Consider the following 22,223-nt stretch of genomic DNA (forward strand, 5'->3'; position numbering starts at 1 on the left):
CAACATGGATGGACCTTGAGAGAATTATATTAAGTGAAACAAGTCAGGCACAGAAAGAGATGAAAGCAACCAGTGCCTCAGGGGTGAGGACACCACAGAGCCATAGGGGCAATGCTGCCACCCCATGGGCTTGGAGAGCAGAGTATCAAACCAAACAAAATTACTCTTGAGCTTTAAGATTTAATGAAATTTGACTTGTTAGGTTTTGGACTTGCTTGGGATCCATACCCCTTCCTCTCTTCCTTTTGATTTTTCCCTTTTGGAGTAAGAATGTCTATCCCATGCCTCTTTGCAGTTATATTTTGGAAGCACACCTTGTTTGGTTTCACAGGTTCACAGCTGGAGGGGAATTTTGCCTCAGAATGAATCATACCTTGAGTTTCACCCATATCTGATTTGATGATATTTAGACGAGACTCTGGACCTTAAATTTTCAAGTTGATGCTGGAATGAGTTAAGAGTTTTGAGGCTGTTGGAATGTGTTTTGCATGTGATAAAAACATGAATTTGAGGGGGGGAGGGGGCAGGGGTAGAATGTTACGGACTAAATTGTGTCCCTCCCCAAAATTCATATGTTTAAGCCCTAACCCTCAAAGTGACTACATTTGGAGATAGGGCCTACAAAGAGGTAATTAAGGTTAAATGAGGTCATAAGGGTGGGGCCATAATATGATAGGATTGGTGTTCTTATAAGAGATACTAGAACATGTGCTCCCTCTCTCTCACACTCTCTCTCCCTGCAATGTGAGGATACAGAGAGAAGGTGGTTGTCTGCCAGTCATGAAGAGGACCCTCGCCAGAAATCAAATAAGCTGAAAACTTGATCTTAGATTTTTCAGCTTCCAGAAATGTGAGAAAATAAATTTCTGTTGTTTAAACCATCCTGTTTATGGTATGTTGTTATGGCAGCTTGAGCAAACTTAAGCAGCTTAAGACACTACTCAAAGTAAAGATTTTAGTACTTTATGACTGTAAGCGGATTTAGTATTTAAGGGGCAGGGGTTATATCCCTTGGCTTTGAAATTCCTGAATTCCAGCAATGACTTCCTTTTGCAACATTTTAAAGATGTTTTAGTCTCTTCTAGTGACATCACACCTATTAGCCTACTTTAAAGTCCATTAGTATGGGAAAGGATATTTTAAGAAGAGAAAGTAGAAAGAGCTATTTGTGTGGGCCAACTGCTGGTATCTTTTGCTTATCTCTGCAAAGGTAGGGGTTCAGTGTCCTAGTATTGTAGTTTATTCCTCTAAGGTTGTATAATCAATTGGGCACTTTTGGAAACACACAAAGGTCTTCAAAGAGACATTTATATTCACGATTTAGTGTAAAACATCCTTTCCCAAACCTGCCAACTCCCAGTATATAACCACTTGCCACCTGTTCTTTGGAGATTGCTTTTGCATCATCACAAGCAAAGAAATCAATACCAGACCATTGATTTGGGAAAGAGACAAGATTGCATGGCAATAATATACAAAGTTAGTCAAGCCCTACTTCTCAGTTGTTTTGAAAGAAGAGATAGTTCAATGCCCCTTTTTGAAATTGGTTCTCATCCTGCATTGGTGATCTTGTAGCAATAAAGGTCCAAGATAGATAACGTACCATAATCCCAATTGATATAATAGCTCTTGAATGCTACACAGAATTTCAAAATGCCTTTTAAGACTCAAAAGTAATGTGTTAACTCAAATACAGATCCCCTTTCTGAAATTTACCCTTCAGTTTAATTTTTAAAATGTGGGCTGAAGCAGAGAGTCACCCTGCATGTGCCACCAGACAATCAAGTGGTGTAAGTGCTGCAACCACAGACAGTGGCTAGCTGAAGTTCTGGTCCAATCATACATTCTGTCTTGATAGACAGGTAAGGCCAGTCATTTACCTGATCCATTAACTTACTAAGATACCATCTGGTCTTTCTAAGCCAAATAAACATGTAAAAGTCACTTAAGTTATATTAACTGGCTTTGAACCAATGAAGAGAATCAGTAAAAAATAGACTATGGGAATGGAGAATATTACCTTAAGTTTACACAGAGCTTTGTGTTTTTCAAAACCCTTCCACATGCATGATCTCTCTTGATCCTAACCCCAGTCCCATAAAGTAGGTAGATTATCATTGCAAATATCTGAACGAGGAGAAAATTGAGGCTCAGAGATTATTTTCTTAAAGTAGTCTAGGGATGAAGCTAATGGGCAGTGAAAGAAATGAACACTTATCAGGGACACTTTGTTCTCTTTTATCCAAACAGGAGCCCCATAAGATGGGTACGATTACTGACAAAGCTACTAAATGGCACAGCCAGGATCTGAAAGCAAATCTTTTGGACTTCAAAATCCAGGCTTTATTTATTACACTGATGAAACCTATGGAATATTGTTACAATGACTATAACTGGGCAAGAATTCTTGATGTCAAGAGTTCTAACCATCTTGATGTAGTAGGTTGGGCAATATACATGTAAGAAGTTAGTAAGTGTCATAATGGACAAAATGCAGGCTACGAAGTCAGAGATATATCTGTGTTTAAGTCCCAGCTCTACTACTTGGTAGCTGTGTGACCCTAAACAAGTTAGCTTACCCCTTTGAGCTTCATTTTTCTCATGTGTCAAATGGAGAAAAGAATCTTAACCTCATAAAGTTGACATGAAGATTAAATCACATAAATAAAATTCCTGGCACATCAGTAAATATTAGTTATCTTCTTCTATAAAAATGTTTCTCCAGGAAGCAGAGGAGTTATGAAGCAGGGGAAAATAAGGGTCTCTTATTTGGTAGAGAATAAAGACAGAATATAGAGTGGCAGGTACACTAGACACCTCATTTTTTAGGTAGTCTTTACAAACAGTTGCAGCTCAAGAATTACCTGCTTTAAGAAGATGTCTCTGACTTTCTGGAGTCTGGGTTAAAGTCTTTCCAACCTTCCACAGAATTCTAGTTTACCTTACCTTAGCACACAGTATACTGTTGTACCTCTGTCTGTTTACATGTCAGTCTTCTCCTCTAAATAATAAATAAGCTCTTATAGTAGCTGGTGTAAAGTAGATGCTCAATAACTTTCGCTAGGTTGAGAAATGAAGGAAAGAAAAACAAACTCATCCCAATAACAGTGTGTTGGTTAAGACTAAAAGGAGATTTATAATATTTTCTTACCTTGACTGCGTAGTTATTAAGTGGATCTTTGGCATATGAAGCAGTGTAGTAAACTGCATCACCTGCCTCACAACATGGTTTGTCGCTGGTTAGTCTGAAGTCTGACCAGCTGTCCACCCCAAAACGGAGCTGGTCTTTCTGTCCAGCCATGAAGAGGTCTTCACATTTAACGGCCAGTTTCTTCAAGGCATCTGTATGAAGGCTTCGAATTTTACCCACCACTTCCTCCCGATTCTCAAGTCCTCGATAAAGTGCTTGTCTCTGTGGCTTCTGGATGCCTCGGCCCTGTCTGCAAGAGGGACCACGACGGCTGGACAGAGATTCCATGCTGTTGGAAAATCTGTCCTTAATACTGAGAGTGGTTAAGCTAGAGGTGCTATTTGCTGCCGAGGGGATAGGTCTCTCCTTGTGCAAAGGTCTCTCCAAGGAGTCATAAGACTCAATGTCCAGTCCCTTGAGTTCACAGCTGATGGAAGAGCCAGCACTGCTGGCATCCCAGTTGGGATCGATATCATAGATGGGATTAGCCATGACACAGAGACTACTTTCCATGGATTTTTGGAGGTCTTTGGAGATTGGCTCTGTATTGGCTCTTACGATCATTTTCTTTGGCAGTGGAGGTGGTGTGGGTTGGGAAGGATTAGGTGCTTCTTGGTCTGTTTTCCCCCCAAAAGCAATGGCATCATCCGAAGCTCCCTTAGGCTGCCGTGGATGCTTGGGAGGTATCATGGCTGCTCTAGATTGCCCTGTATTGTTTTAAAAGACAGAAAAAGAAAAGAGAACAATTAAAGTTTTCAATTCCATCTCATAATTGAAATGAGCAGATATGAATGAGGCAGCCATGGGAATGTAAGAACTAGTCAATTCCTTAATTCAAAGTGGGAAAACAACCAAAGAACAAATACCTACATGATGAAGGTATGAGTCCAAGATTTGGTGGGAGCAACAAATCTGCACAATGTCTCAGCATTTCTCTGCCACAGGAACAGGGCACTAGTTTGGGTGTTGGGCTTTGTTTTCAAACAGGAATCCAGATTCTCCAGTCCTGCCCCCAAGAGTGTTATATTTACCACACAAGAATACTAAGGCATGACAGAGACTCAAATATACTTTCATTGTGACAGAACAGAGATGATAGCATTTGTGGATAAAGAAAATACTTGGGAGCATTATTAAAAACAGAATTGAAACTAGCAATATGACCACTAGACAGGGGCTCAGAAGATACTATGCTGTTCTTTGTGCTACTCTGTCACAATCATCCTAAGACACTAATACATGCTCCTAATCTTATAGAGAAAAAGGCCCTAGATGATTCTGAGGATGATAATAGAGGTGGTGGCTTGTTTTGTTAAAATCATGTCCTTGTAGTAATGCCAAGGTTGAGCACCAATATAAACTTGATTGTAACAACAATATATTCCATTTTTCATAGACACAACTTTCTTCAAGAATACATAAAAGTTTATATAAACTACGACAATATATTCAGTAAACTTAAGGACCTCCTTTCTCCACCAATGGCATATAGCAATATTTTTATAAGGAACAAAGCTACATAAAATATAAATGAACAAAAATATGCATATATAGAGAGAGCATGAGAGCGAGTGAGAGAGAAAGAATATGAGAATGCTAAGCTCCAAGAGGCCCAGGGCTTTGGCTTTATTTATTATCATAACCTCTGCACCAAGGATAGGTAGGGTCTGGATATAACACTCAATAAAGATTTCTTGAATGACTGAAGGAATAAATATTTAGGGTTGAAAGAGAAAGAATATTAACATTGTATAGGTACCCATAACAAGAAAAGAAAAGAAATACATTTAATAACTTTTAAAAATTCCCACAAAGAAAAATCCAGGGCAAGATGGCTTCACTGATTATTCTATCAAATGCTTAAAGAAGTATTAATATCAATCCTTCACAAACACTTCCCACCTTGAACTCTATGTGGCCAATATTACCTAGATACCAAAACCAGACAAAGATACCACGAGAAGACTAGAGACTAATATCTCGTATGAATGCATATACAAAAATCCATACAATATACTAGCAAATTGAATCTGGCAACATATAAAAAGGATTATACACCATGACAAGGTAAGATTTATCTCAGGAATGCAAGGTTGGATTCACATCTGAAAATCAACAAATATAATATATCATGCTAACAGAACAAAGGGAAAAAAACCTCACTGATCACCTGAAGAGATGCAGAAAAAGCAGTTGATAAAATCCAGCACCTTTTTGTGATAGTAACACTCAACAAACTAGGAACAGAAGAGAACATCATCAGCCTGATGAAGGACATCCACATAAAAACCAAGAGCTAACATTATACCTAATGATGAAAGAGTGGATGTTTTCCCCCTAATATCAGGAACAAGATAAGGATTTCTGCTCTTGCCATTTCTATTCTACGTTGTACTGGAGGTTTTAGCCAGGGAAATAAGGAAATAAAGAGAAATAAAAACATCCAGATTGGAAAGGTGAAAGTAAAACTATCTCTATTCACAGATGATATAATCTTGTATATTGAGAAGCCAAAGGAATCTACAAAAAAACTATTAGCACTAGTATACCAGTTCAGCAAAATTGCAGGATTCAAGATCAATATATGAAAATCAATCCAAAAACGAAATTAAGAAAACAATTCTATTTACAATATCATCAAAAAAATAAAGTATTTAGGAACATATTGAACAAAACAAGTGCTAGACTTGTACACTGAAAACTACAAAACATTGGTTAAAGAAAATAAAGACCTGGAAAAGGCATCTTATGGATGACATCTTATGCACATAGATCAGAGACTGAATATTGTCAAGATGGAAATACTCCCCAAATTGATCTGCAGATTTAATGTAATCCCTATCAAAATCCCAGCTGATTTTCTTGCAGAAATAGGCAGCCTGATCCTAAATTTCATATGAAAATACAAGGAACCTAGAGTAACCAAAAAAAGTCTTGAAAAAGTCTTGAAAAAGAACAAAGTTGGAGAACTCACACTTTCTGATTTCAAAACTTATTACAAAACTATAGGAAGCAAGAATGTGTGGTACTAGCATAAGAACAGAAATTCAATGCTCGCTTTGGCAGCACGTATACTAAAATTGGAACAATACATAGAAGATTACCATGGCCTCTGTGCAAGTATGATATGCAAATTCATGAAGCATTCCATATTTTTATCTGATCATCACATCTTGTGCACAGGTGCTGATGGTCAGCTCGGTGCCCCATGAATATTTATAACCAGTTAAAAAAGAAAGGAACAGAAATACAGATAAATGGAATAGATTTGAAAGTCCAAGAATAAGCCCTCATATTTATGGTTAACTGATTTTTTGGAAGGTTTCCAAGACAAGTCAATGAGGAAAGAACAGTCTTTTCAACAAATGGAGCTGGGGCAACTGGATAGCCACATGCAAAAGAATGAAATTGGACACCTACCTCACACTATATACAGAAATTAAATCAAAATGTATCAAAGATCTAAATATAAGAGCTAAAGCTATTAACCTCTTAGGAAAAAACAAGAATACTTGTGACCTTGGGTTGGGCAATGGTTTCTTAGATATGACACTTAAAGTGCAGGTGACAAAAGAAAAAAATTAATATATTGGAAGTCAATAAAAATTAAAAACTTTTGTGCTTCAATGGACATCTTCAAGAAAATGAAAAGACAACCCACAGAATGGGAGAAAATGTGTTCAAATTACTCATATATCTGATAACAGAAACATCCAGAATATATAAAGAACTTTTACAAAAAAATAACCCAATCAAAAATGGGCAAAAAATTTGCATAGACATTTCTCCAAGGAAGATATACGAATGTCCAATAAGCATCATTACTTAGTAGGTAAATGTAAACCAAAATCACAGTGAGACACTGCTTCACATCCACTAGGCTAGCTATAATAAAAAACAAACAAATGTTGGTTAAGGTATGGAGAAATTAAAATGCTTATACATTGCTAGTAGGAATCTAAAATGGTGTAGCCACCTTGGGAAACAGTTTGATAGTTCTTTAAAAAGTAAAACACAGTTATCACATGACCCAGCAGCATTTCCACTACTGGTGATATACATATAAAAGAAATGAAAACATGTGTCCACACAAAAACTTGTATACAAATGTTTACAGCAGCATTATTTGTAACAGCCAAAAAGTGGAAACAACCCAAATGTTTACCACTTGATGAATGGATAAACAAAATGTGGTATATCCATACAATGGAATATAATTCAACCATCAAGAGTAATGAAGTACTGATACATGCTATAACATGGATAAACCTTGAAAACATTATGCTAAAAGTGAAAGAAGCCAGTCACAAATGACCACATAGTATATGATTACACTATATGAAATGATGTCCAGAAATACATAAAGCCATAGAGGTAGAAAGTAGATTAGTGGTTGCCAGGGACTGGGGGTAGGGGAGAATGGGGAGTGAATGCTAGTGGGTTTCTGTTTGGGGTGATAAAAATGTTCTGGAATTAGATCGTGGTGATGGTTGTAAAATTCTGTGAATACACTAAAACTCACTGAAGTACACACTCTAAAAAGGTGAATTTTATGGTAAGTAAATTATATCTCAATAAAGCAAATCAACAATCCATTTTAAGGGCCGGCCTGGTGGCGCACTGCTACAGTGCGCCGCTTGGGAGCGTGGTGGCGCTCCCGCCGAGGGTTCAGATCCCACATACAGACCGGTTCCCGCTCACTGGCTGAGCGAGGTGCGGGCGCGACACCGAGGGTTGCGATCCCGTTGCCAGTCCCGGTCCGGTACGGGCGCAACACTGAGGGTTGTGATCCGTTGCCGGACACGAAAAAAAGACAAAAAGGAAAAAAAAAAAAAAAACAATCCATTTTAAGAAACTACCATAATTTCAATTTTTAGTTGTATCTTTCCATTCCTCTGTGTCCTTAACATCACCAAGGATGTAGGGGCTTGGCAGTTACCGAACTCTGTGATGGCCTCCTTATCAGAGCTGCCCAGCTCTATTTTTCCTTGGCTAATGTGAGAAATCAGAACTATGGATTATTTACGAGATGACAGTATGCTTTGTAACAAACCCTCATTTTTCAGTTGCTGACTCAGACCTTTCAGAGATGAAATTTTAGGAGCAGTGATTTGCATCAGTGCAGGACCTTATCATCCTTGCCTGACGACTGTGACAGTCTCCTGTTATCACTGTCTCCAGTTCTGCCTCCCTCACCATACTAGCTCTAGAGAGATTTTTTCCAAACACCAAAGCTGATCACGGCACTCCTCTGCTTTAAAAATTCTGTCTTCAAGATTGAGTCCAAATCTTCAAGCACAGCAAGCAAGCCTTTCATGCCCTGGCCCTGGTATACCTGCTTCCCTTGTAGCATTTCCCCTTGCATCCTAAGTCATAGTTACCAAATTGCTTGCAGTTTCTCTGCCACTCTTGGCTACTTTATGCTTCCTTTGTTCTTTGTGTCTTTGCTATGTTGACCCTCCTCTAGGAATAGTTTCCCACTCCTCACATATTTAAAAATTCTGCTTCTGGTGAGTGTTTCTTACTCCATTCCACAAAATTGACCTCTTGTTCCTTGGGAACTCAGATTTACCCTGTGAACATTTCTTTCTAAGCACTGACAGCACTTGACTTGTGTCCCAGTCTGGATTCCCTACTGGTTTGCTCATTGACAGCATGGACTGTGTCCCATTTGTATACCCTGGACCAATCAATGGAATGGAATGGATGGATGGATGGATGGATGGATGGATGGACGGACGGATGGATGGATGGACGGATGGATGGATGGATGGATAGACAGATAAATAAATAAATAAATAAATAGAAACATGAACCTATTCTTGCCCATACCAATGTGGGCCTTAGAAGAGGCTTTATGGGCTGCCATTTTCCACCCATTCTTCCAAATTAGAACGAACAAAAATAACCAAGGACGTGGGACAAACACAGGATTCCAAAAATGCTTTTTATTTTCTTTATTACCTCAGAACTGGCAAGTGAGACCAGGTCTATCACCATCAGCAGCTCTTTAATGCTTATCAGAGGAGGAGGAAGATGGCTGATTATGCTACTTTCTAACACCTACAGAATAAAGTTCAAACTCCTCAGCAAGTTGTTCAATGCTCTCTGTCTTATCTTCCTCTATATCTCATCAATCCTTCCAAATGAATCACTCACTTCCTGTTCTTTTAATGTGCTCTATGTTTTTATTTTTACATTTCTGCCTTAACAAAAGTGTTCTGTGCATGGCCCAGCTCAATGGCCCTTTTCCCTACTCTTTATTCCCCTTTCTCAAATTGGGAGTCATCACTTCTTCCTTTGTATTCTCTTAGTACTTTTTGCTCTATGACAGCATTTTTAGCCTTTTATAATGTGTGTGTGTATGTGTGTGTTTAACATGCCCTCAGAACCTGGTGTGGTGTGAGGCACACAACAGGTATACAGTAAATGGCTGCCCTACTGAGGGACAGAGTCAACAGAGCTGGTTGTCATTTCGAAATGGAACAGACAGCCAAGGTAGCAAGGAAATAAAACAATTAACATGGCTTCTCTTCCCAAAAAGGAGGATATGATCTCCTAGGAGCTAAGGAGATTTCCACATGAGAATCAGAAGCTTATGCATTCCAGTGAAACCACGGACATTCCACAGCCCATGCAAGTAGGTCAAGCCATTCTCCTAAGTCTAAAAGTGTTTTGTGCTTTTAGATTTTTTCCTCCAAGAAAGACAATCTCTTCTACCTGAATTCCAATCATTTGGTTCAATGTTTCATAAGCTTGGTATTTTAGCTGTTTTTATTTTAAACTTTTAATCCTGTACATTCCTCTCAAGCCTCTGGGACTACACACCAAGCTCAGCTTTCAGCAGGCCTGATATAGCATCACATACTCTACATTTTTGTGGCATACCAGCTCTCTAAACTGAAAAAAATAGATTGTGTTCTAAATCTTGCCACACTATATGCTAAAAAAGTTCTTTTGGACAAATATGTTTGACTAAACCACACTCAAACCTTACTTTCCTCTCTTTTTTAAGCTTCCATACTCCACCACTTTACTTTTTCTCTTCAGACTGATGGACAAGGCCCTATATCATATTCTGTAAAGCAAATGATGAAAGATAGATTAAAAGGGAAAGATTTACCAAAACTACGTCAAAGAAGCCAAAAGGGTGTTTAAAACTCCACAGAAAGAAAAATGATTGATATGGGGCTCTTATAACTTACAAGACTGGTATAATAAGTAGAAGGAAATAAAAATATTATCTCTAAAATCAATATTTACAGATGATTGTGTACTGAAAAACTCAAAATAATAATATCTTTATAGTGATCTACTGAAGGGCAATATCATTCAAGACATACCAGGGACAAACCACAACAAATGTTTGCTTATGACCTGCTAATTATTACAGTCAGGGTGGTAGGGATTAAAGGCATATAATGGGGGCTGGCCCTGTGGCTCACTCGGGAGAGTGTGGCGCTGGTAACACCGAGGCCGCGGGTTCGGATCCTATATAGGGATGGCCGGTGCACTCACTGGCTGAGCGTGCTGTGGACCACACTGTGCCGAGGGTTATGATCCCCTTACCAGTCAAAAAAAAGGCACATAATGGTGCCCCATTTGGTAGGAGCAACATACTAATGACCACAATTAATTCCTTATTTCAACAGGAATGACATGATTTCCTGGTCTATCTCCCTGCTTCCAGTCATCCCACAGGTAGCTCCCAGAATGATCTTTTAAAAATCCTGACTATGCTTCTATATTAAAAATTGTTCAGTGCCTCTCCATTTCCTATAAGTAGGAGATACATTCTTTGTAACCCTCTCCCAGACTCCTCCAGGCAGAGGCTTCATCAAGCTCTTAAATATCTGTATCACAGCAACTATCACAGGGGTTCTCAAGAGTCCAGCCCCATGTCTATTTTTCTCAAAGATCAGGAGTCCTTGAAGGCCACACTAGTATTCCCAGCACCTAGCCTGGCACCAGGAAGACAGCTGGTATTCAACAAATGTTTGCTGAATGAAAGTACCAAAGCCCAAATAAATGGAACATATCTTCCTATTTAAATTGTAATTTCAATCTAATTTTTTTCCTCAGGGCTCAAAACAAGTAATACAGATAAGAATGAGAAGGCAGAGGTCAAAAGAAGGAATCATCATCTCCAAACTAGGAAATATGCACTGGAATTTATAAATATAGATGCCATACTGTTTTAATCTGTTTTGTGTTGCTATAACAGAAATACCTGAGACTGGGTAATTTATAAAGGAAAGAGGTTTATTTGACTCATGATTCTGAGACAGCTGCATCTGGCGTGGGCCTCAGGCTGCTTCTACTCATGGTGGAAAGTGGCAGGTAGCCGGCGGGTACAAGCAGATCACATGGCGAGAGGAAGCAAGTGAGAGAGAAGGTGCCAGGGTCTTTTTAAGCAATGAGCTCTTGTGGGAACTAATAGAGTGAGAACTCACTCATTAATCCCCCTTCCCCAGGGACAGGATTAATCCATTCATGAGGGATCTGCCCTCATGACTCAATCAGTTTCCAACACTGCCACATTGGAAATCAAATATCCACGAGTTTTGGAGGGGACAACACATCCAAACTACATCACATACCTCACCAGTGTGCACCATCCTTGTCAATGAACAGGGCCTCTCAATGAACCTGGCATTCATTATATCATCTCCTGGCAGCAGATGTCAGCAACTTTGAGGAAGGGTCCTAATCTACCTAGGCATTATTACTGTGCTGGGGCCTACCACAGTCAAATGTAAGCAACAACTGGCAAACCACAGGGGACATCAACTTCATGCCAAACAATAAAAGAAGGTTGACCTCCAAAGACCACTTTGGGCTTAGTCTCAAATAAACAGTTACAGAGACCACTTAAAAAATTTCAGTGGTGGGCCGGCCCGGTGGCGCACTCGGTAGAGTGCGGCGCTTGGGAGTGTGGCGGTGCTCCCGCCGAGGGTTTGGATCCCATGTAGAGACCAGTCCGCTCACTGGTTGAGCGCGGTGCGGGCGCGACACCGAGGGTTGCGATCCCGTTACCGGTCATGAAAAAAGACAAAAAGGAAAAAGAAAAAAATTTCAGTGGTGTTGTAGCAGCTGACAGACTCAATTTTTATAAAGCCTCATTAGTGAAAACCTCTCCAAAAACAGAGATTATTTATTTGGGGGTAAGTTATCTGTGTAATTTGAATATTGCACTCTGTCAACTAATTCCAGTGTATGGGAAACTATTTTTAAATGTGATTGCAACTAACTTAGGGACACGGTCTATGATTTCTTTTAAAATAGAAATAATTACAATTTTAGGAAGTACAACAAATGCTTAAACAAATGTTCAAAGCTGTCAACCTTGATGGTTCTTTTTTTTTTTTTTTAAATCCAGATAATCTAAAACTTCAATTCTTTAATCTTTGGCAAAATAATTAACTTTGCAGTGTGTGGAATAATGTCTGCTCAGTAATGGTAATGTACTCTCCAGAATGATTTTTTAAAAAGATGGCATTTATAATGACATTATTGCATAATTATGATATCAAGGCCAGCAATGTAATGACATCTTTTTAAGTATATCTAGCCCTTAAAATTTTTCTTTTTTTGTTTTGTTTTTTCTTTTTTTCTCTGCCCCTTAAAATTTAACACTGACAATCAATATACTGCCAAAGGAAGTTTTGAATACAGAAGACATTTAGGTGTTTTCTTTCAGTGTTTGAAGGATGCAGCCTTAAGGAGATATTCAAAGTAAGTAAAATGAGAAATGTAGACAGTTTTTTGTGGGGCCATAGAAAAAGAAAAAAGAATCCTTAATTCCTTAATTAGAAAACCCATGGATTAAGTCCTCTGTTAGGGGAAAAAAAAGCCAGCTGACTAATGGAGCACATAAACTATGACTTGAAATTTTCCTACATTAACTTTCCTGAACAGAGTCAGATTTCCCTAATCCGGGAATCTTCTAAAGTCAAAGCCCAAAGTCATATTTAGCTCATTCATTCAAGCACATTCTTAGCACCTACTGTGTGTTTTAGATAATGTGCCAGGTTATAGGGATATAGAAAGAGGAGCAAGCCAGAAATCTGTCAAGTAAAGGGAGACTTGAAAGATCTTTCTAAAAAGCAATGTATAGAGTACTCAGTTACAAAGTGAATGAAGGAGAGCTAAAGTCACCAACTTATTTACAACACAGTAGAACTCATTACATGTTCCTGATTTTAACAGGCTGATAAAGTAGTCAGATATGACACATTAAAAAAACAGTGATCTTTCTTCTAGATATTTTGAGATAGACATAAGAAACATGGGGAAAATGTTTAAGGTCTGATTGAATAAAACATTCTATCACTTATTTGGGAAATCATTTTGGATAACAGACACCCTGCAAAATTCAGTTAGGGATGGATTAAGGTGTTATAGATCAGAACTCGTTCAGTGATCTCATATAACTACCACACAAAGTAAAATCATTGCTCTGTAAGGGGCAACCTTCTTAGGGAGTTGTCAAGTTGTATAAAGACCAATATGATTTTTGTATAAAACAGAAGACAATATAAATCCTACAAATAACAAATTCTTTAAAGTAGTCTTGTCCAAGAGAACTCTCTGTGATAATAGAAGCGTTCTATATCCGTGATGAACAATAATGTAGCTACCAGCCCCATGTGGCTATTGGGCACCTGAAATGTTGTTAGCGAGAACAAGGAACTGAATTTTTATTTATATTTTCACAAATTTGTATTTAAATAGCCAGATGTGGCTAGTGGCTATAGCATTAGATAGTGCAGCTCTAAAATCTATTAATTAATCCAGTTATGAACAAAATAAAGTTTGCTTTTTTTATGTTAAGGATAAGAAAACTGACATCCAAATTAATCCTGAAGAGTGAAGAGTGACCTCTACAGTAAATAGAAAAATGTATGGGTCACATACGTCAGTAGCTTTCTGTGGGAATGGCTGAATCACAACTCTTACTGCACCCCAGTGGAGTAATGAGACTGTCTCCAGGGTAGAGGTCTAATGGGAGATTCCGAAGGTTAATCAAGGCCTATTCCAGTTGAGTCTGTGATTTTTTTTTTTAAGTTATTAGTTTTCAGAATTATGTAAGAAATGTGGGAACTACAAAACAAATCCTAACCATGTTCCTTTGTCTTTGCTGTCATCAGCACACCCTGAGTAATTGGTTTGGTCACAGTTACATTGCTACTATTCGTCATCTCTACTCTGGCCGTTTTGGGGCTCTATAGCCTGTTTGTGTTTCACACCTTCAGATGTTAGTTGTGTAGGAAGCCCACAAGTTTTTGGATTTAAATTTTATTGTTCTGCTTATTCAATACCATCTAATAAACATTTTTTTTTAAATTTATTTATTTATTTTCCTTTTTGTCTTTTTTTTTTTTCCGTGACCGGTAACAGGATCACAACCCTCAGTGTCGCGCCCGTACCGCGACCGGCAACGGGATCGCAACCCTCGGTGTCGCACCCGCACCGCGCTCAACCAGTGAGCGGACCGGTCTCTATATGGGATCCGAACCCTCGGTGGGAGCGCCGCCACGCTCCCAAGCGCCGCACTCTACCGAGTGCGCCACCGGGCCGGCCCTAATAAACATTTTTAATCTTGTCCACTTCAGTCTACATATTCTGGCTAGCACATCTAACATATTTAAAGGGGAAAGAAGAGTATATTTTACGGGAGAAATAAAAAAACTTCACAATTATTAAGCACTTCTATGTGCCAAGTACTTCTTCCGCCACCAGCCCTATAAAGCAGATGTTACGATTCCCTCATTTATTTCAGATGAAGAAAATGAAGCTCAGGGACATAAAATAGCCAACCTACAATCATGCAGGTGGGCAGTAACACAGCTGTGATATGAACCTAAATCTTCTGAACCCCCTCAACCCATCTTTTTTCCTGCTACATTACATTGCTTCTGAAGATCACTTTACAATGTAATTTTCAAAAGTAAATTCCACAGTCAAAATGATGGTAACCCTGAACTTTGCTCCTTTAGTTCCCTCCATATCTGTCCATCCTTTCTCTGCCTTGTTTAAAAAAAAAAAAAAGGTCTTTGTGAAAGGGTTCTGGAATATTTAAAAGGATCCAAAGCTATTGCATTTAAAAGTTTTGTGCCTTTGTTCCTAAACACTCCAAATTTTGTTGTCGTTGTTGTTACCAGGACTTTAAATCATAAAAAATTACGCAAAGGGGTAACTTAAAACTGCATGCAAACAATTTGTTCAAAGTATGAAAAAAGAGAAGTTCCAAATGCCACCTAAAATACTTGTTCCATTAGGAAAAATAATGAAACAAAAAATTAAAACAAAACAGAAAAACCTCAGCTTGTAGAACTGACAGAATCAACCCTATCTACGGCCTTTCTAAAGAAGCAACTAACCAGGTATGATACCCTATGGAGTCAAGTACATAGCGACTTAAGGAAAACTGGACGTTTTATGGGCATCACATACTTTTAAAAGTAAAGCAATAGGTAGAAAGAAAGCTATCTTTTTTTTTTTTTCAGGTATTTTTTTGTTAAATGATGACCAGTAAGGGGATCTTAACCCTTGACTTGGTGTTGTCAGCACCACGCTCACCCAGTGAGCTAACCAGACATCCCTATGTGGGATCCGAACCCGTGGCCTTGGTATTATCAGCACCACACTCTCGCGAGTGAGCCACTGGCTGGCCTGAAAGCTATCTTTCTGATAGGATATCTAGTATTTCTGCACTCTAAGTAACCATAATTTTTTTTTTTTTAAAGTCTGAAATTTTGTATCTGAAAGTAGATGACTAAATTAAAAGAAAAAGAGGGAGACAGTCATAGCCTTCCAGTATTTTACAAGAATTTAGTGATTAAGTGATTAAGTTTGGAGGCCAAGACTAACTGGGTTCCAATCTTGGTTTAATTCTTACTGGTTCTGTGACTTTGGACAAAGCACTCTGCCTCACTTTTGTCATCTAAAATATGGGGATAATAACTGCCAAGGTGGTTGTGAGGATTAAATGAGCTCATATACATGTAAGGCACTTAGAATATTCATGAAGGCAATACTCTATTTTTTTCTACCAATCTTTGTCACTGAGAAGACAGTGAGATAAAATAATCAACTTTAACCAATGTTTGCCAATAAAAATTTTTAAAGAAGAGATACCATAAGATACCATACAATTAGTAAAAATTATTATATTTTTACTGAAAACGTCATGAAAGAAATTTTGGTGTAGTAAGAATGTCTACAATATAATTCCTGATATATTACATGGTGTCTGAGGCTATATGGTAAATAAACAGTAAAATTTTCATCTAGTAATGTTCCTCATAAAATATAAAAGAATGGGAAAAGTCAAATAAGCTGTTTGACTATAAAATCAGTTCCTACTGGAAAATAGTGCACAAGATGGTTGCTTGGGTAAACTGTAATGAACTTCCCCCTACTCCCAAATCATATAAGATTTAGTCTGGAACTTAGTCTTTTCCTTACAGAATGTTTATTAAACTGCATGTGGGTTGTTATGATTGAATTTCCCAAAAGGAGATATTAGAGTATTTCTCCTGCAATGTTACCTCAACCTTTTGACCTTCTTAAGGACTCCTTTATTTCCAAGTACACTAGCTGAACTTAGAGTGACTTTTCTTTACAGTAGCCTGATGGAGGAAAAAGACATAGAAGAAAGGAAATGAGAGACTAGGTAGAAGAACGCTTCAATGACATACGCTGCTGTTTTCCAAACAGGGTCTAAGGATTGGTGAGTGGTTCATAAGAATCTTGCTAGTGCTCTGCATGTGGTAGTCTACGCTACTCGCCTCTCTCCTGACTTCATGGGAGAAGAACACTCAGAAATCCTTATCTTGCACCGGACTTTGCTTTTCAAATGGAAGGAAATCGTGTGACACTCAAGGCAGAGAGACACTGAGCATTCAAGGAAGAGTGAAGATGATGAGAAAACTGAAGAATCTCGGCACTGGCAGGCCCCTCTGAGGTAATGTAGCTCAACCCCCTTTGCAGTGCAACATTCTCCTTCATAGCATCTCTGAGAGATGGGCTGTCGGCCTCTGCCTAAATACCTCCAATGACTGCAGTATGACTTCCGCGAGTCTACTTGATCCAAGCCAGAAATCAAAGATTCTTCCATGATCCAACCTTGTGTATTTTACCTCTTAAGAATCTCCCAAATCTGTCCATTGTCCTTCCTTCCACTATTTTAGTTGAGGCCTCCCTTGCTTATCCTTTTTTGTGGTTCTGCAATAGTCCAACTACCAGATTTCCTGCTACCAAATATTCCATCCTCACATGGCAGCTTGCAAAGTGGATGTTCTAAAACACAAATCTAATTGCATTATTCCTCTGCTTTAAACCCTTTGATGGTTCACTATCACAAGTAGCAACAAGTCTAAGGTTTTAGGTTTTATTTAGCCCAAGACGCATGATACTGTCTAACTTTCCACTTCACATTTCAACAACACTAAATGGTTGTGGTACCCACATGCACCAAGCTTGTTTTGGATCTCCAAGGTTTTGCTCATATTACTGCCTCTGGCTGGAATACTCTTTCTTCTCTCTGTCAACCAGTTAAATCAGTTCAAGAATTTATCTCCAGGAACGCATCTTTTGACAGCCTCCCTGTTTAATATCGAAAATATTCCATGTGTATCTCTATTACTGCATTTTATTGTATTATACTGAAATCATTAACAAGTTCACTTCTTTCCCTCCAGGTGACTCCCTCAAGGCAGGGACCACATCAATACCCTTAGCACATGGCAAAGGGTATGTGGTAGCAGGTGTTTAATACATGCCTAGCAAACACCAGGACTTTTTTCTGATACGGGTTAAAATTTATAACTCCAACGGTCCAACTTTTGTCCCATGGGGCAAAAAAACCCATCTCTCTGGGAAAATAGAACATTCTGTCAGTGCATAAAAAGGCAAAGTTTAAATACTACTTACATGACATTTGCACCTACCTAAGTTGCTGTATGTTGCACTACAAGGGTTCAGGTCCATAGGCTCTGAAATGTCTTCTTTTTCCTCTTCCTTTTCCAGTTCAGGTAAGGGTAAGGAAGACGTGACTGAAGTGCAGCCCCTGCCATCTGGTTTCACAACAACAGTTCTCGGATCTTGAGGAGAGAAATCCTCCGTCACTTCATGGGTCATGTGACTGAAAGAAATCAGACCACTTGTTAACACTGGCATTCAAACGTTCTGCTAAAATTTAGATTTATGGAAGGCATATATGAGGATACTTCAAAAAGTTCGTGGAAAACTAGAACTAAAAGATAATACAAATCTTTCCATGAACTTTTTGAAGTACCCTAGTACTTCACATAAATGTAAATAACTGGTCCTGTAGTCACAACAACGGGTCATAAGCCCCAACATACTTGTCTAAACATAAGACAGTTCTTCATCCAGGCCGATACTTCTATTTACCTTGATTAATACATATTGAGAATACAGTTTGGCAAAGGAGGTATGTTAGGCTGAGAGGAAGCTTGAAAATAATAGGCAAGGAGTGGAATAATTTTTTCCAGTAGGAGATGGCAACAGTGGTGGTAGAGGGAGCTGAATGCTTAACTGATTAAAGACAAATAAAGAGTATTTAGTAAAATATTTAGCATATTTACTATACTATATTATAGTATTCTAAAACTATAGTAAATACCAAATACTTTACTATATAGTATTTATTTAGTATACAGTATTTAATACACATGAAAGTATTTAGTAAAGAATCAGTAATAAAGTTTAGTCTAGACTAAGTAAGGAAGTTAATCCTTACTTGATCCAAGTTTTAGTATGTAAACAGTGGCCAGGAAAGCCTTGTTGCCAAGAGGTCAGAAGCATCAACCTTCACCTGTATGCATGCAGCGAAGAAGGCAAATGGAAAAGAAGGCTCTACATTCTAATTTCATCTATTACAATGAGTCTGAAGCATCCTGCTGGCTACATACCAGCATATGAGCAATCTTGTTTTACCATTCCCTGCTCATTTGCTTCTAGCTACCTCTTCCCATATTCACTCCCCAACCTGTCTATATTTTGCCAATTCTGTTGCTATAATGTACAAGGGGATGGAATGGTTATTAAATGCTGGTGGAGAAAACTGACCTAGTTAGAAAATCTTAGTGAGCAGATCAATGAAATAAATTCAAAATCAGGCATCTTTAAAGGTTTCCAGGTCCACTGAAAAGAGTTTCTAAGACTATCACATACTCATCAGCTCTTCTTCCTAGTTTCTTTATGAGCAAAAAGAAAAAAGTAAAGGAAACATCTTATATACAATTACATGTTATTTCTGGATTTTCAATTGACAGTGAGTCATGGTGACATTTACAAGTTTCTTTAAAAGAGGGACTGTGTTTGATCATGTGTCATCAGACATATTTCACCTGTGGATTTAAAGCAGATCTGAAGGAGGAGGATTAACTTCTTATGAATCTTTCATTATGGAAATTATGCATGTGCCTGAACAGAAAAATAAACCTTGAAGTCTGCTGAATATACGACTTCAAAAATATTCTTCCAAAGCTGGCAGACTCAGAGAGGTCTCTCTTTACTGGGAGTGAGCAAGAACTGGGAATGAGGATGTGGGATTCGGCTCTTGGGGTCAGTGGTGAGGTGGGAAGGAATCACTCCACCAGCAGTCAACAGGGCAAGGATAAAGGAGGCCCCACTCAGTAAAGAATGCTGCCTCTGGCTGCCCTAGGTCATCAACCCAAAAGAGGGGCTCCACACCAAGCTGGTTTCTGATTATATAGAGCATCATAACATTAAGGTAACAAGGGGTCTTTACTTCCATAAATTGGCAAAAACAAAGCAAAGTAACACTTCTAAGACACTCTTAGGCACCACTTTCTGCCAGGATTGTATATCACGGAGTAGTTATCAACATGCTTCAGGAGAGGGAAAATGTTCTTTGCTGGGCAAAAGTTAATGTAAACCATTCCTAATTCCAAAGCAATAAATATAAAGTAATTTAAAAATACCATTCCCCCATAAGAGAAAAAATATTAAATATCCAGGCATTCTCTTGTTCTAGAGTGAGCTTTAGAGGATTCCTAAAAAGCTATTTTTGGCTCCTAATCTCTGCAACCTTGCTCTTGGTTTTTTTCTTTCTTTCCTCAATCTCTTGGTAATTACTGAAACAAAGCTCTCCTTTCTATTTGTCAAAAAGGGTTGGTGAAGGGTTCAGAAGCCATGATTTCACCCTTATCTGTCTGTTTTCCTCCCCAGCAATAGGCTATTTACAACAAAGTTCAGCTACTGTGATCTGCTGCTATTAACCTATGAGGAATTCCCTGGGCCTGTAACACTGCTCTGAAGGGCTTCACAAAGCAAAACACGGATGCTAAAAAGCAAGAAATATTTAAAGACTCACCCACTGTACTCACTCACACAATTCCCCATTAAAGGAAATAGTCACAGGGCCTTCTTAAGTCTGTTAATCATGTTTTCAAACTCTGATGAACCATAGATTCCACTGAGTTCTGGAGAGTACAAGTTGGGCAAACTATGAGAAGAGGCTTGAATTCTGCACCTTAGTATTACCCACTGCACCTTGACCTTTATCCTATGGGTTTGGTCAGGGAAATATGCCAAATTACCTTTAAGGAACTAAGCAAAGCTAAAGGTAGTTTTCTTAACTCTTTGAGGACCAGTGCAGTACAGCCTATATTCCAGGTACAGATTGGTTTTCATATGCACATTTTAAATAAGTGCACTGGTATATTAAATCACCAATTAAAATAATTCTCAACTATAAACAACTATGCAAATAGAGTCGATGAAAGTAAAATCACGTGAATCTGCAAATGGATGCTAAAATGTTTAATCTGCATTTATAGTGACAGCAGTTTCTAAAAGGAGTGAGAATTTTTTAAATGCATCAATGATATGTCATGTTTTAATGCTTGAGGGAACAGCAGCTCTTTGTATGATTAAAATGGTAAAAGAGAGAGGGCAAAAGGGAGAGAGGGTCTAAGAGTTCAAGCTTAGATACAGCAACATACTGTGACTAAAAAAGAAAAAGAATTGAGAAAAGGTTAACTTGGTTACTATGTATAAACAACAAAAAGCTGGCCAGTTAGCTCACTTGGGAGAGTGTGGTGCTGACAACACCAAGGTCAAGAGTTCGTTTCCCCGAACTGGCCAGCAGCCAAAACAACAAAACAAACAAACAAGAGCATATAAACACCACGAACAGACAAAACTTCTGAGAAGAAAGAAGTAAGATCTTATGATTAATTTATAATTAAGGATATTAATTATTTAAGGGAATTTAATTTTTGACCATTGATTTTTTGTTTGTTTCATATTTAGACATAAATCAGAAAACCCTCTCAAGAACTAAAATGACACTTCACAAATACAGGCTTTATCTCCTAACAGTATTTCACACCAACATTTCATTGGGAAATGTTAAATTTGGAGAAAATACTAAAATTGGGAATCAGAATCTAGATTCTGTTTCCTTATTACTTTAATCTTCTGAACAAACTTGACAGCATCAGGAAGGACATAATAGAGAAAGTGAAAATTTCCCCCATCATCCATGAGACAGATGGAAAAAATTACTTAAAATGAAAATTATCAGAAATCTTTGAGAATCTTTTAAACACTATATGTTAGCACAAGTCCTGAAACAGCAAATAATGAGGCTATCTAGATTTTTTTTTTTAGGGTAGGTACAATTTGATATTCATTATTGTAATACAGAACTGTTAAGTGATAAATGGCCCACAGAGAGGAAGTTATGGCTTTTTTATTCCTGCTACTTAAATTCATGTTGAAACAATCCCTTGTCCTCTAATTCAATGTGAAAAGTCTGTAATAACTATGGTGTTAATATCTAGTCCTTGATCTTGAGGTTGGGTCAAATCCTGACTTGGCCTATTCTTTGTTCTGGGCCTTCAGAATTCATTCTGTTTTCGGGCCGAGCCCATGGCGCACTCGGTAGAGTGCAGCACTGGGAGCGCAGCAGCACTCCTGCCGTGGGTTCAGATCCTATATAGGGATGACCGGTGCGCTCACAGCGCTCACTGGC

The 22,223-nt window shown here is 38.3% G+C and overlaps 1 protein-coding gene across 1 annotated transcript in view; it reads right to left on the bottom strand.

The window, feature by feature from the left end:
• PEAK1 (pseudopodium-enriched atypical kinase 1) overlaps positions 1-22,223 on the bottom strand; it is a 155,950-nt gene that overhangs the window by 20,093 nt on the left and 113,634 nt on the right. The window contains exon 6 of the mRNA XM_008578936.1: positions 3,152-3,897. Within this exon, the coding sequence (XP_008577158.1) occupies positions 3,152-3,897 (746 nt within the window). The remainder of the gene's footprint in view (positions 1-3,151; positions 3,898-22,223) is intronic.

This window comes from Galeopterus variegatus, unplaced genomic scaffold (assembly GCF_000696425.1).
Source record: "Galeopterus variegatus unplaced genomic scaffold, G_variegatus-3.0.2 Scaffold1786, whole genome shotgun sequence".
Classification (NCBI taxonomy): Eukaryota; Metazoa; Chordata; class Mammalia; order Dermoptera; family Cynocephalidae; genus Galeopterus; species Galeopterus variegatus.